Source organism: Pristis pectinata, chromosome 8 (assembly GCF_009764475.1).
Source record: "Pristis pectinata isolate sPriPec2 chromosome 8, sPriPec2.1.pri, whole genome shotgun sequence".
NCBI lineage: Eukaryota > Metazoa > Chordata > Chondrichthyes > Rhinopristiformes > Pristidae > Pristis > Pristis pectinata.
In genome coordinates this window covers 52,288,190-52,304,002 of record NC_067412.1, presented here as the reverse complement: position 1 = coordinate 52,304,002, position 15,813 = coordinate 52,288,190, and the positions used below count along the sequence as shown (strand labels likewise).

At 44.0% G+C, this 15,813-nt stretch overlaps 1 protein-coding gene across 1 annotated transcript in view; it reads left to right on the top strand.

The window, feature by feature from the left end:
- The window catches only part of dock11 (dedicator of cytokinesis 11), a 251,775-nt gene that overhangs the window by 75,429 nt on the left and 160,533 nt on the right, over positions 1 to 15,813 (top strand). Inside the window, exons 12-15 of the mRNA XM_052020888.1 lie at positions 1,139 to 1,360; positions 2,632 to 2,754; positions 9,217 to 9,299; positions 10,239 to 10,361. Of these exons, the coding sequence (XP_051876848.1) occupies positions 1,139 to 1,360; positions 2,632 to 2,754; positions 9,217 to 9,299; positions 10,239 to 10,361 (551 nt within the window). The remainder of the gene's footprint in view (positions 1 to 1,138; positions 1,361 to 2,631; positions 2,755 to 9,216; positions 9,300 to 10,238; positions 10,362 to 15,813) is intronic.

Sequence of the window (15,813 nt, the reverse complement as noted above, 5' to 3'; positions counted from 1 at the left end):
TTTAATATGCCTGAGCTGTTTGGTTTCCTGCTTGTGGCAATGAATGGTCTAAGTGGGGCTCATGGAACATATTACACAACTACATGGGGATCTCTTTCTGAATCTATGGCTGATCTTTTACCTCAGCACTACTTTCCTGCATTGGCTCCATGATAATATGCAAAAATCTGACTGTGTCTTAAATGTACTCAGTGACTGAGCCTCCACAATGCTCTTGGGTTTGATCACTTTGCACTAAAATGGACTTTGTTTTTTTTTTGTTCCAATTTTGTTTTTTCTTGTAAAAGTTGTGTATAATTTATGTTTGATTTGTGATTTTCTTGTGAATACTGCTTTTCTGATGCTATGTGATGCTCTATATGCAAGCAAGATTTTCATTGCACCTGTGCATACATGTACTTGTGCATATGACAATAAATTCGACTTTGACTAGAGGCTTCCATAGATTTGTGTTCCTCTGGGTGAAGAGATTTCTTCACATCCCTGTCCTGAACGGCTGATCCCAAATTCTGAGACCATGACCCCTGGTTCTTGTCGCCCTAGCCAGGGGAATGATCAACTCTATGACTGCATTGTTAAGCCCCACAAAATTTTGAACATTTCTTTAGAATTCGCGAGTATAGGCCCTATCTACTTAGCTTCTCCTGATAGGAAAGTACCCCATCCCAGGAATGATGAACATTTGTTGCACTCCCTTGATCACGTGTACCTTTCCTTGAGTAGACAGACCAGGCAATATCCCAAGTGTGGTGTCACCAAGGCTTTATTTAATCGCTCCTTCTTATACTCAGACCTTCTTGCATTCTAAAGGGAGTTTGCTATTTTTAGACTTTAAACCAAGGCTGTCTTAGATGAATATAAATTATTCCATGAAACTATTTGATGAGAAGAAAGTAGTTCTTCCTGGTGTCTGGGCTGCTCTTTATCTTCCCATCAGTGGTTTATCAGGTTATTGCTGTTGGGATCTTGCTGTGCAGAAAAGACAGCATTTTCTACATTTCAACAGTAACTACACGTCAAATATACTTCATTGTGATTGTTTAGTCCTTCTTTGCACTGAAGTGAAAATGTGCAAGGTGCTATATAAATGCACACACCCACATTCCCAATTTTACTGTGGCAATATGTCCAACTGCAGGTTGAACCTTTCTTCATGACCCTTGCACTGTTTGACACGAATAATAACTGCAAGATCTCAGAGGATTTCCATGTCGACCTGAATCCCTCAGCTGTGCGGCAGATGTTACAGGGCAGCTCAGAGGAAACAGCTGGAAATGGGAAGACAAGTGAGGACCTTCGTGCCTTTCATGGTGGCTGCCTAAAGGGGGTGGATGAGAAGCTTCTCCGTTACCCGAAACAGGTAGGATCACTGAGGTAGTGGGCTCTTTTACCCCATAACAGGGGGAGTCACTGACACAGTGAGGGGTCTTTTACCCCTATAACAGGGGAGACACTGACACAGTGAGGGGTATGTTACCCTATAACAGGAGGAGTCACTGACACAGTGAGGGGTATGTTACCCCTATAACAGGGGGAGTCACTGACACAGTGACAGGTATGTTACTGCTATAACAGGGGGAGTCACTGACACAGTGAGGGTCTGTTACCCCTGTAACGGGGAGTCACTGACTCAGTGAGGGTCTGTTACCCCAAATCTCTTGATATGGTTTTGACTGAAAATTCATCAAGCTGTTGAGTCTTTGTGGCCTTCCCCTTGCTTCACAGCTGATGCAGAGAGGGCACTTGGAGAAGATGTGCTGTGAATCAATTCTTCTCTGACATTTGTGAAGCACTTTGAATATTGAAATATAGATATGTTTCCCATGAATTCCTAACCACTAATCTTCCAATTTTACTAACTCCTATTTGAAAATATATTGAGCAATAAAGTATTAAATATTTATATGTAATGCTCTAACTGTGTCACAGTGAACAATAACATCATTCAGAGAAACTGAACTAGGATTTGCACTACATCCCCAATTATTATCCTTGTATAAATGGCAGCAAAAAGAACAGCATATCCACCTAAACTTTATGGATCATTACGGAAAAGATGCTGACAGTGCCTCTTATCATAGGCTGTTGTATCCTTTGTTCGCCCGGCCTCTGGCTGCAATGTCAGTGAAACACTTAGCAATTGTTACCTTTCCACCGTGAACCTGGAACCACCTTGTGTTTTGTGGATCATTGTGTTTAAACATGTTGTTGTTGCTAACAATCTTGTGTTCAAAACTTTGGAATAAGATCAGGTTGAGATGATGAGCTTAATGGCCTCTTGTTCCATCACCTTATAATATTATTCCCTCTTAAACCAAAGGCCAACATTATCAATGGTAGAGAAGAATAATTACAACAACAGAAGGCCTGATAAATCAGCAGTACTTATCGCTGGCCTGAAAGGAAGGTGCCCCGTCAGACTCAGTGACCCCTGAGATGCAGGCATCCCCTTTGAAACCATTGGTTGATCTGTGGTTCTAGCCGATCACTAGCATCTAGTGGGATTGAAGTCATAAATCAGGTTCAGTGGGCTTCAATGTTGTAAACCTGAATGGATCTGAGAACTTGCATTGGTTTCTTGTGGCCATTGTTTTGGCTCTGATGTCTTTTGTGTGTACATCTTTGTTGTAGGGGATCTTTTCAGTGACCGCCCCTCACCCAGACATCTACCTAGTGGCCCGGGTGGAGAAGGTGCTGCAAGGGGGGATTGCACAGTGTGCTGAGCCATACATTAAAAGTTCTGACACAAGCAAGGTATGTACAATGATGGCCCCTTCACAAAGAGGGTAGGTGCTTTGTTATATGTTGACCTACTCAATTTCTTCACATTTCAGTCAGTGGTTGAATGATTAAAAGTCTTAAAAGTTAGTGTTTTCCTAGGTGGGGAAATTGCAAGAAATGATCTGAAGCATTTAAGTTAGAGAGATGGCAGCTCCTTCAAACAAGAGGCATTGGGAGTCTGGAGCACTGGTGCAAGGGAGACAGAAGGTGTTGCAGATGCTGGATTCTGGAGCAAAAAAACAAACTGCTGGAGGAACTCAGCAGGTCGAGCAGCATCTGTGGGGGGGAAAGCAATTGCTGCTGTTTCGAGTGGAGACCCTGCATCAGGATAAGAGTGGAGAGGGAAGGTGGTCTCAAACCGAAATGTTGACGCTGTCTTCCCTCTCCACTCTTAGTCCTGATGCAGGGTCTTGCCTGAAATGCCGATAATTCCTTTCCTCCCAATAAATGCTGCTCAAACACTGAAATCCTGCTGCAGATTATTTTTTGCTCTGGTGCAAGGGAAAGGTTGGGATGTTTAAAACTGAAGATGATAGATTGTTTGAAATGAAAATGGGAAGCATCAGAAACACTCAGAAGGTCAGGCAGCATTTGTGGATAGAGAAACTGAGTTAATGCTTCAGATCGAGGACCATTCATCAGAACTGGGAAAGAGGGAAACATAAGTTAGTATTAAGTTGCAGGGAAGGTGTGGGAGAGGTGAATCAACCAAAGGGAATATCTCTGATAGAGCGAGGCCAGGATTACTCAGGTGTTCCCAATATTTATGGAGCTCTCTGCCTAATAGATTAATGAGGGGTTTTAGAGAGAAAGGAAAGAAAGGCTCCCTTTAAAGCCATACAAGTCCAGGTGAGAGCTATTGCCATCCAGAGCTGGAAATGGCCAGCAGATCAGACAATGTCTGTGAAGAGAGAGAAACTGGGTTAACGGACAGCACAAAGGGTGTGTCTTGATAAAAACAAAATCAGTGAATTATCTAAAATTGTTGAATTAGATATTGAATCTGGAAAACTGCAAAGTGCTGAGATAGTACTCACAAGCTGATATTGGGTCTTATTGGAACAGTGTAAGAGGCCACAGACACTTAGATCAGAGTGAGATGGGGACTTAATGTGACAGACAACTCGAAGCTCATAATCCCAGAAGAAACCATGTCATGTGTACTGAAGACAGGACACACAGTTGGAAGAAGTGCAGGTGAATGGCTGCTTCATTAATGGGCTGTTTGGGCTCATTAATGGTGAGAAGACATGAGGTAAAATAGCTGGGGTTGACACTCCTGCAGTTGTCAGGGGGAAATGCTGTGAGAAGGAAAGTGGCTGGTGGAGAGGAGGAACAAACCAGGGAGTCATAAAGGGAACAGTCCCTCCAGAATGTTGATAGGGCAGGGAACATGTATCTGTTGGTGGAATCTTGTCGGAGACAAGGGAAATTAGGAAGGATGATTCATGGAATGTGGAGGTTTCTGGGGTGGCAGATGAGGACCTGGGATCCCTGTCTGGGAGAGGGGCTAAGTGCAGTAAATAGACATGGTAGAGGGGAGGCCAGAGTTAAGGAAGAAGGAAGATATCTCAGAAGAACCAATGTGACAGTTCTTGTCATCTGATCAAATACAGTGGAAACAGAGGAACTAGGAAAATGGAATAGAATCCTCACTGGTAGGAGGAGGTATAGTTGAGATGTAGTCAGGAGTGTGTGGGCTTGTAGTGGATATTTGTGGTTATCATACCCCCTGAGATAGAGACAGTGAGATGCAGAAAGGGAAGAGTCAGAGGTGGATCATGTGAAGGTGAGAGCAGTGTGGAAATTGGCAGCAAAAGTGTTGAAATTTTCAAGTCCTGTATGGCGGCAGCCCAAATGCAGTCATCAGTATGTAGACTGTAGAAATGAAGCAAGAACAGTTCCACAGATATCTTTGATGTGGAGAAAATGAGTGGAGTATAAGAAGTTGTTGAATGTGAGGATGTATCCAGCCAAGTGAATGAATGTGTGGTGAAGGGGAACTGGCTGGGCCTCTGTTGAAGGAAAAATCAGAGTGTCTTCAGACCATCCTGGTGTGGGATGAAAATGTCGAGGGATTCTACGTGATAAACGAGATAGCTTTGTCATACGGCACGAAATAGGCCCTTTGGCCCAAGTCGTCCATGCCAACCAAGGTGCCAGCCTGAGCTAATCCCATTTGCCTGCGTTTGGCCCATTTCCCTCTAAACCCTTCCTATTTATGTTCCTGTGCAAATGTCTTTTAAACATTGTAATTATTCCTGCCTCTATCATTTCCACTGGCAGCTTGTTCCACACCACCCTCTGTGCTTTAAAAAAAACTTGCACCTCAGGTCCCTTTTATATCTTTCCCCTCTAACCTTAAACCTATGCCCTCTAGTTTTAGACTCCCCTGCCATGGGCAAAAAACTGTGACCATTCACATTACCTATGCCCTTCACGATTTTATAAAACTCTAAAAGGTCACCCCTCTGCTTCCTTTGCTTAAGGAAAAGCATCAACAGCCTATCCAGTCTCTCCTTGTAACTCGAGCTTTCCAATCCAGGCAACTTCCTTATGAATATTTTCTGCACCCTCTCGAGCTTAATCACATCCTTTCTAAAGTATGACGACCAGAACTATATACAATACTCCAAGAGTGATCTCACCAATGCCTTGTACAGCTGTAATGTGATAACACAATCTTTGTACTCAGTACCCCAACTGACGAAGGTCAGTGTGCCAAACACCACCTTCACCATCCTAACTGTGTTATCACTTTAAGGGAACTATGTACTTGTATCCCTAGGTCTCTCTGGACACACTACCCAGGGCCCTGCCATTCGCTGTGTATGTCTTGCCCTGGTTTAAATTCCCAAAATGCACTTGTCTGAGTTAAATTCCATCCACAATTCCTTGGTCCATGTTCCCAGTTGTTCTAGATCCTGTTGTAACCTTAGACAACCTTCTTCCCTGCCCACCATACTAACAATTTTGGTGTCATCTGTAAACTTACTAATCATGCCAGCTACATTCTCATCCATTATCATTAATATGACAAACAACGGGGGGCCCAGCACCAATCCCTGCAGCGCATCACAGGCCTCTGATCTGAAAAACAACCCTCCGCTATCACCCTCTGATACCTTCCACCAAGCCAATTTTGTATTCAATTGGCTAGCTCACCCTGGATCCCATGTGCTTAACTTTCTGGATCAGCCTATCATGTACTACCTTGCCAAAGGCCTTCTAATAAAATCCATGTGCTACCCTCATCAATCTTCTTCGTCACGTCTTCAAAAACTCAATCAAATTTGTAAGACCATTTCCCATGCACAAAACCATGCTGATTATCCCTAATCAGTCCTTCCCTCTCAAATGCAGGTAGATCCTGTCTCTCAGAATCCCCTCCAGTAACTTTCCCATCACTGATGTTTGGCTCACCTCCGTGTAGTTCCCTGGCTTGTTCTGGCAGCCCTTCTTAAATAAAGATACAACATCAGTCACCCTTCAGTCTTCCAGTAGCTCACCTGTGGCTAACGATAATACAAGTGTCTCTGCCAGAACCACTGCAACTTCTTCCCTTGCTTCCCACAGCATCCTAGGATATACTTGCCAGTGTATCAAAGGATGAAGCACTGAGGCAAAAAATCAGCCGCAGTCTGACTGGTGTGTTGGTATGTTGCTGCAGGTTTTAGTTTGCCTGCAGAGTGATGCTTCATTTAATGATTTAAATATAATCTGACTCAGACTTGAAATCATTGTTGGGGCATGACTTGAGAGGCTTTAGGAAAACTTTCGCACAACAGAAGGAAGTGTTACCTAAGTTGATTTTGTTTATTGATTGGGGGTTTTACATTTGTGGTTGTGTCCAGAGCATAACTTTATAAATGATGTCTCAGTACCAAGAGAAAGCTAACACTTATGGTTACATATCCCAGAAGTTAGGTTGCATGATCTTTTTCTCAGCATCATGTGACAAAAATTGATTTTTCTGTGAGTGAAGCTCACAATTATTGATTTGCACCATTGAGAAAAATTGTGAGTTCCACATCAGGGCTGTGGGCGATGACTTTGTTCCTTTGGGGGCGTCTCAGGCAACCTGGACCATGTTGGCCTGGGATACCTGGTGTTAGGCACTCACAGGGAGGTCTGGTCTTATTATTGTAGCTGGAGCTGGGATAAGCAGGTAAGCAATACCCAATCCAGCAACAATACCCCATCTCAAACACCTAACATCCTGTGTCTCCAGGGATCCTGTAACCACCCCCACCATTTATCTTCTGGGTTCCCCAATATCAGTGCCAACTCGAACTATCCTCTCACCCAATATCCGTCACCTACCGACCCTGCTACTCATTGGACAAACGCTTGTTGAGTCCTGCTCATGCTTCTGCAGATGCACATATGTGCACACACTCTCTCCCTCGCACATGTGGATACACACCAAATACACACCCTGCCTTGCACGCTCTTTCCCTTGTGCCTGCCTTTTCCTCGAGCTCTGCCCCTACCTTGTTTGCCACCTCCCCCATTCTCCCCCATCCCCCCTCACTCAACTGTCATGTGCCCCCATCCTCTGTGCTGGTAACCAACCCTTCCTGCTTCCATCCCCATTCCTGACCAGCTCCTCCCACCACCATTCTGGGATTGGACCGTGCCAAACATGGAAGAGGACTTGCAAGCTGCGGTCATGGGTGAGTTTTGAGGCGATGGGACTCAGTAGGATGTGGATTTTTGGGCAGTGCTGCCTTTTATTACCTCTGTCCCTCTGCAAGTAAATACCTCTGGCCACAATGACTGTGTCATGTCCTGACTTCTGTTGCTCCTCCCATGTGGCATTGCTCCCAGCTGCTACACTGGAGACGGAAAATATCTCTGGCATGTTAGGACTGTGCATTCATTGCTCGGGTAGTTCCTGTAGGGTGGTGCTGCCTTCAAAAAGGCGAGCGAGAAGGTGGTATCGTCATGAGAGAGAGGCCAGAACAAGAAACCAGTGGCAACCCAAGAGAGAAAGCTTGCTGCACAGAACTTGCAGCACAGTGACGGGCTATTTATTCTGAGTGAATGCCTGTGTTGTCCTCCTGTGAGCCTCCTCCCACGCAATCTTGTTCCACCCATTGACATCTCCGTTGATTTTTCTCCTCCGTGTTAGGTTTTTTATTTATACATTTCCCTGAACTGCATCAATGCTTTCTCTTCAACTGCATTGTACAGCAAGGGAACAGGCCCTTCAGCCCACCGTCCATACCAACCATTGAGCACACATTTGCACTAATCCTACACTAATCCCATTTTATTCTCCTGCATAATTTCCCACAGATTCTACTGCCTGTCCACACTCAGGATAATTTACAGTGGCCAATGTCTTTGGGAAGTGGGAGCAAACTTGGGAGATCCACACAGTCACAGAGAGAACGTGCAAACTTCACACAGACAAGACTGGAGGTTGTGATCGAACCTGGGTCTCTGGAGTTGTGAGGAAGCAGCTCTACCTACTGCACCACTGTACCACTCCATTTGGCCCATAGCACCCACTACATATCCTCTCCCCATATTCTTTAATCACCCCCAACGGTATGCCATGTATCTAGAGGCACAAGGCAAAACACAGACTAGAGGAACAGTGGCTCCTATCCCCCCTTAGTAGTCTAAAACCCAATGGCATGAACAGTGAATTCTCCGATTTCAGATAACCTACACCCCCTCTGTTCCCATCTCTCTTCTCCTGATCCACCCAGGTCCTCGCGCTCACCTCGTGCTTTCTAAACCCTCCTCCTCCTCCCCCCCACCAGTCCCATGATACCCACTTTCCCCTCTCCTACCTGGTTCCATCTGTGTATCACCCATACTCTCAACCCACTGCGTCCCCTCTCTCCTCCCCCCACTGTTCCCATCTACCCACCATCCCTCCCTTATCTGGTTCCACTTATCACTTTCTTATCAGATTCCATCATCTGCAGCCATTTGTTGCCTCCACATCACCTCCCAGCCTCTATGTCCACTGCTCCATCCCCCACCTGGCTCCATCTGTTCACCAACCTCCCTTGACACGTATCCACCTATCACCTGCCAGCTCCTGCCTCACACCTCCCTCTCGCCTCTTTATACTGGCTCTCTCCCATCTAAATTCTTAGTCCATATGCAGGGGCTCAACCTGAAACATCAATTATCCCTTTGCCTCCATGGATGGCACTTGACTCACTGACTTCCTCCAGCAGCTTGTTTTTTTGCTTGAAGTATATCTACCTCCTTGAATATATTTGATGTTTGTAGAATCTATGTCTACCTAATGATCATCAAGATTACTGAGCAATGCCAGTGTGGATGCCATATACTTGCAATGTGAGTAAAGACAGTGTAGAATTTGGAAGCAGGTCAGCAGGTGTGTGAGTGGTATTCAGACTGTGTGACTTGTTTTCAGCATTGCTCTGATACTTTCCTCTCTATTTCCAGGCTGCACAGAAAGTGCTTAAGGCTGCAAGGCAGTTCTGCAGCAGGCTGGGAGGGTACAAGATGGCTTTCGCTTGGGCTGCAAGGTCAGTGATCCATTTGAACTCTCTATCGTTGACGACTGAAATATTTGCTCTTTGTACAAGGACTTGTATATGCAGAGAATGAAAGCAGAAGGTCGGGGATACCCAGCAGGTCAGGCAGCATCTGGGGTGAGGAAAACAGAGGTGACATTTCAGGTTGATGACCTTCCATCTGAAACAGAAGGAGAACAAAGATGGTTTAAACTATTAACTTATCTGCCACATAAAACAAGCATGCTTTCTGACCTTTCCTGTCTCTAATGAAAGGTCATCAACTTAAAAGATTAACTTTCTCTCTTGTGTTGGTTCCCTGCCCCCTTTAACTCAGATGAAGCCTCAATCCAGCAGTGACTGTTTTTATTTCTGATTCCCAGAACTGTGGAGTTTTGATTCCAACTCTGCATGGTACCTTATCCTGCTCATATCAGTTGACCGTGTTCAGGGTATTACCTATGGTCTTGCAGTGCACTGCAGCAATCAATTTGTACAAACAACAAAATCCCACAAGTGGTGAATGAAACCTTGATCTATGTATCTTTTCCTTTGTGTTGTTTGAGACAGACATGTTAGCCAGAGCAATAGGACAATAAAGATCTATGGGATGTTTAACATCCACAAGACCATTTCAGGAAGGTCTCAGAGTTTATTGTAGTATTGTTCCCAGTGCACTGTATTGTACCCGTAACCGAGGTTGTGTGCGAAAATCAACAAGTGTTAAGTAGTGGTGATTTCCACAATCTTATTGCTAACCAGGTTTGATATTACCGTAAAAAAAAATGGAAAGACTTGGATTTGAGAAGTACCATTCACAACATTAGAACAACCCAAAAAGTTTACAGCCAATGAAATATTTAAATGTTGTCATTTTTTGCAGGCTATGGTCCTGTTTTTAAATTAAGCTAGAGTTAAATAATTAACAATTGTGTTTTCTCCCCTTTTCAGACCAGTGTTTAAAGATACTGAAGGTTCTCTGGACACAAGTGGAAAGTTCTCACCTTTTTACAAGCAGGATAGCAACAAGCTGTCTACTGAAGATTTACTGAAAATGCTGGCAGACTTCAAAAAGTGAGCACAATTTTTTTTCAGGATAGTGAAGGGTATTGGAAATTAAGATTGTCATTGTATCCATGAGCAAAACTCGTCATTGATCTGAGGGGCATTAAGTACAAAGTAGAATCATAGAATCAAAGAACAGAGGAAGAGGCCCTTCAGCCCACTGAGTCTGCACTGACCAGCAGCAAACTTGCACTATCTTCTCCACATCCTCATCAACTCTCTCCAGATTCTACTGCTCACCAACACACTAAGCATTTTACATCGGCTAATTAACTCTACTAACCCGCATGTCTTTGACATGTGGGAGGAAACTGGTGTGCCCCAGGAGAAACCCAAACAGTCACAAGCAGAATGTGCAAGCTCCACACACACAGTGCAGGAGGTCAGGATCGCATCCGGGACTCTAGATCTGTGAGGCAGTGGCTCTACTAGCTGCGCCATTGTACCACCTGAAATCTTCCTGCATCTGAGAAGATTGAGTTTGAGAAAGAGAATGAAAGGCCTTGCCTCTTCCTCATGCTGCCGTTGACCATGGTGATTTACTGGCATCTCAGAGTTGGTGAGTCTACTATCTCCCCTTTATGACCAGTGTCAGAGGTGTTATCTCAAGATTCACTACAGTATTCGCTAATCTGGATGTGAACTGTAGTGGGGTGCAGTGGTCAGAGTTATTGAGTCGTACTGCACAGAAACAGGCCCTTTTTGCCCATCTACACTAATCCCATTTGCCCACTGTAGGACTGTATCATTCCATGCCTTGCCTACTTAAGTACCTGCCTAAATGTCTCTTAAATGTAGTGGTTGTATATGATTCCTCACCTCCTCTGGCAGCATGTTCCAGATATCAACCACTATCAATGCGAAAAATTTGTCCCTCAGCTCCCCTTTAAATTTCCTACCTCTCACCTTAAAACTATGGCCTCTAGTTTTTGATACCCCTACCATGGGGAAAAGGATTTTGACTATCTACCCCATCTATGCCTCTCAATTTGGACAAAACTAGTTACAGAAATACAGGCAGAAGATGTGAGAAAAGTTCTGAAGGAATACTTTGCATTTGTTGGCTGAATTTGATATGCTTTCAGTAATTGCAACCACTTCTATTTTTATCATGCCTTTAACCTGGCAAAACCTCCCAAGATGATTATCAGACAGAAATAAGCACCAAGCCACATCAGGGAAAATATTGGAACAGGTGACCAGGAATTTGACAGGAGGGGATGTTTAGGAATTCCAGAGGTGAAGGTTGGGAATCCCTGAACTCAAGTTTTGGGAGCTTTAGGGGAGGTCACCAATGTTGAAGAGATTAACTTTGGGGAATAACTATGGGATCAGAATCATTAGTTAAGGACACTTGTCCCCTGTGTAACATTCACTTTTCTCACATCTTTGTATTTTAAGAGTTTTTCCTAATAAGTTATTTGCCCAGTTCTTTGTGTCACAGCACAAAGAAAGCCAGTTGCTTCAGTAACCTTGCGCTGGCCTTTTCAACGAATAGTCCACTTACCTCACATGCCTTCCGTCTCCTCATAACCCTGTAATTTTCCTGTTTTCAAGTACATAAGCAACCCCTTCTGAAGTTCAATTGATTGACTTCCCACAATCCTAAGGCACTTCATTATCATTCCAACTCACTAGGCAGCTGAAGGTTTCAAAGAAGATTAAGACTCAAGTAATTAGTGGTAAACTAACTAAAGTGTTTGGATAAAACATAATTTAGCAATGGCAAGACACTGATAAAAGCAAATCCAAATGTGCTGATTGCCTGGATTGGAGGGCTTGACTTGTCAGGAGAGATTGGATAGGCTGGGACTGTTTTTCCTGAAGCAAAGGAGGTTGAAGGGTGACCTTAAAGAGGTTTATAAAATTATTGGGGGGCATAAATAGGGTAGATAGTCACAGTCTTTTTCATAGGGTAGATGAGTCTAAAGCTAGAAGGCATAGCTTTAAGGTGAGAGGTTTAGGGAACCTGAGGGGCAAGTTTTTCACACAGAGGGTGGTGAGTATATGGAATGAGCTGCCAGAGGAAGTGGTAAAGCCGGGTACAACTACAGCACTTAAACAGCATTTGGACAGGTACGTGGAAAAGCAAGGTTTAGAGGGATGTGGCCAAATGCAGGCAAACAGGATTAGCACAGATAAGCACCTTGGTCAGCATGGACCAGTTGGGTTGAAGGGCCTGTTTCTGCACTGTATGGCTCTATGAATCTAAAAGGCTGCTCAAATGAAGCAAATTTCATCTCATTTTCCTATGAACCTTTCACCAATTATCCTGAGCTCCTGCCCTCCAGTGCTGACCCTGCTTGTCCTTCTGTTTATAAAAGAAACTTGTTGACATGAACTGAATTGCTTAATTTGTCTCCCACGGTTCCACAATTATCACGAGGAAGGAGAGGAAGAAACTTCCTTTGAAACTTAAATCTTTCATTTTCATACTTCATGTGTTGTTGGTCCAAGTAAAATTATATAGCTACATTTTAACTATCCACTCCTCTCCGCATTTTAACACTCTAGATCCAGACTGTGCTTGGTTATATTTTCCTCATATAATGCTAACAGTAAAGGACCTGGAATAGATTCTCGGAGCAGGTTTCTTGGACTTTCTTTTATCGGCATCTTGCCACTGTAAATCATGTTTTATCCAAACATTTGTCATTAATTACTAGAGCCTTCGTCTTCTCTGAAACCCCCTTCTGGCTACTGATTAATTATCCAGAGAAAATCTAATCTGGTTTCTTCCCCATGGTAACCAATTTTGTTAACTCTTCAAAGGCCTTTAAGATTAGGTAGGTTATTCCTCACTGCTTTTCTGCTTTGTCTCATGTCTCTCTGAAGCTCCTGGGAAGGTCTTTCCAGCTCAAAGTGCTTTATACCATAATAACAGGGGTGCTGGTATTGCTAAGGATGGTACAACTGATGGTGATTGCAGCAATCAATCTGAAGCCATCAATCTTGACTTGAACTAAAGGACAGTGATTTATTTTGCTGGTGCTGATGACTGGTCAGTCAAATTGCTGTGTTTAAATATAATGGTGATGCTGGTGCAAGTGTGCCTTTCAGTCCTTTTTAATGGTTAGTACTTGCATATCACTCACAGCATAGCACAGCTTCCTTCCTCGGGAGTCAGGCACATAAAACTCCAATGATCCGACACCCTTGGGATGGGCAGTGCTGGACTAGCAGATTTTCCGGACTCTTTGACATTACTGCTATTAATTCCCAAACACATTTTTACTTCTTTTTATACATTATGCTGTAGTACAATAAATTTTCCAGTGAACCCGGTGAAGGGAGTGGGAATGTACAAGCACTCCTGACCCAGGCTCCGGATATAGATATAAATCTACCTACGTCACAGACCCTGACCCCAGCTCCAGCCACTCACCCAGCCCACTCTCCAAATCCTGGCCCCAGCACCACTCTAGCTGCACACCCCGCTTGCACACTGGGCCTCCTGGCTCACGTCCCAGGCTAATGAGTGAGCCATGTTCCAGACCATCAGAATTTCCAAACAATCGGATGCCAAATTATTGGAGTCTTGGTTTTGCCTTTGGCTTCAGTGCTGATCTAGATGCATTAGTTGATTCTGTCTGGAGTTTCAAATTCTATACCGACCAAGCAGTTTGAAAGCACAAATTGGAAGTTAGTGAATGATGCCAATGAGCATTAGCAAGATAAGTGTCTTAATTTGCATGACAGCATCGAATGGTTTGGCAGCATACATCTCTTGAGTAAATCTACCCTTGTGTGGTTTGTTTTCAAATGTATTGGGTCAGTTAGGTCTCTCCTGCACAGTAGGAACCTCACACAACAGTTAGAGCACAGATCAGAACCATCTAGATAATACAGGGCCTTTCTGTTTTTTTGGTACCAAAGTGGATAGTGTAGCGGTTAGTGTGACGCTAATACAGTGCCAGTGACCCGGGTTCAATTCCTGTTGCTGTCTGTAAGGAGTTTGTATGTTCTTCCCATGTCTGCGTGGGTTTCCTCCGGGTTCTCCAGTTTCCTCCCACGTTCCAAAGACGTACAGGTTAGGAGTTGTGGGCATGCTGTGTTGGTACCGAAAGAGTGGCGACACTTGCAGGCTGCCCCCCAGCACATTCTCATTAATGCAAAATGACACATTTCACTATATGTTTCGATTTACATGTGACTGATAAATAAATGAATATTAAATACATTTGCCATGTATTTTCCCACTCACTCAACTTGCCTAAGTCACCTTGAAACCTCTTTGTTTCCTCCTCACAACACAATCCCACCCATTATTTAGCATTATCTGCAAACCTAGACACATTACATTACATTCAGTTCCAGCATCCAACTCATCAATGTATTTTATAAATAGCAAAGGCCAATTCACTGAATATGTACAAGGAAGGAGATGTCTTGACACAAATGGCATCAAAGGGGTTGTGTGGGAATATGATACTGAGGTAGAGGATCATCCATGACGGTATGTAATAGTGTAGGCGTCTGAAGGGCCAAGTGGCCTGTTCCAATAGTCCTGAGGGTTTCCAAGAGATTTGGCAGCTGCACACACAACTCTGCAAGCCAAAAAGTCTTCAAAGTGGAATTCATTGTGATATAACCTGGCATTTTATTTCACTCAGCGTTACCATGGCAGAGCCGCTGCCTTTCAGTACCAGACACCTGGATGCAATCCTGGATCTGAAGTGCTGTCTGTGTGGAGTTTGCGTGTTCTCTCTGTGACTGTGTGTGGGTTTCTCCCGGGTATTCTGGTTTCCTCCCACATCCCAAAAACATGAGGGTCTGTCGGTTAATTGGCTGCTGTAAATTGTCTCTAATTTGCAGGTGACTGGTAGAATCTGGGGTAAATTGATTGGAATGTGGAGAAAATACAAAAAAAAGCAATGTGATTAATATGGGATGAATGTGAATGGGTGGTTGATGGTCAGTGCGGACTCTGTGGGCTGAAGGTCCTGTTTCTGTACTGTGCCATTCTATGATTCTCTGACACTTGTAAAGAACTCAGGAACAAGCTGTGGAGTTCCTTGGTGAAAGGTGAAGAATCACAGTGTTTCTGGTGTTGGGCTCACAGCATGGTGGTTGGGAGTTGAAACCAAAAATGTGATTGAATCGCAGAAGGAAGCACTTATACTTATTCACTATATCAGGACATCCTCACTGCTGCACAAGCAACGAAACGCCTTCAGTCAAGAGGAAATACCAAGTTGCTGCTGCAAGGTCCCAGAAACAACAACAAGAATGTGTTACGTGATGTCAGGAGAGGGAGAGATATTAGCCAAAACAATAAACATGGTATCCCATGGCCTGAGAATTGTGTCTATGGCACATAATCTGGTGACATTGTTTAGGAACCACTGGGTTCCTACTTGGTTTTCAGGGAAGGATTCCGACACCCCTCTCAGTGCGTTGAACTATCTGCCTCCACTTCTGTGCTATACAATCAGTGCCAACGCCCTTTAAAGGGAAGAAT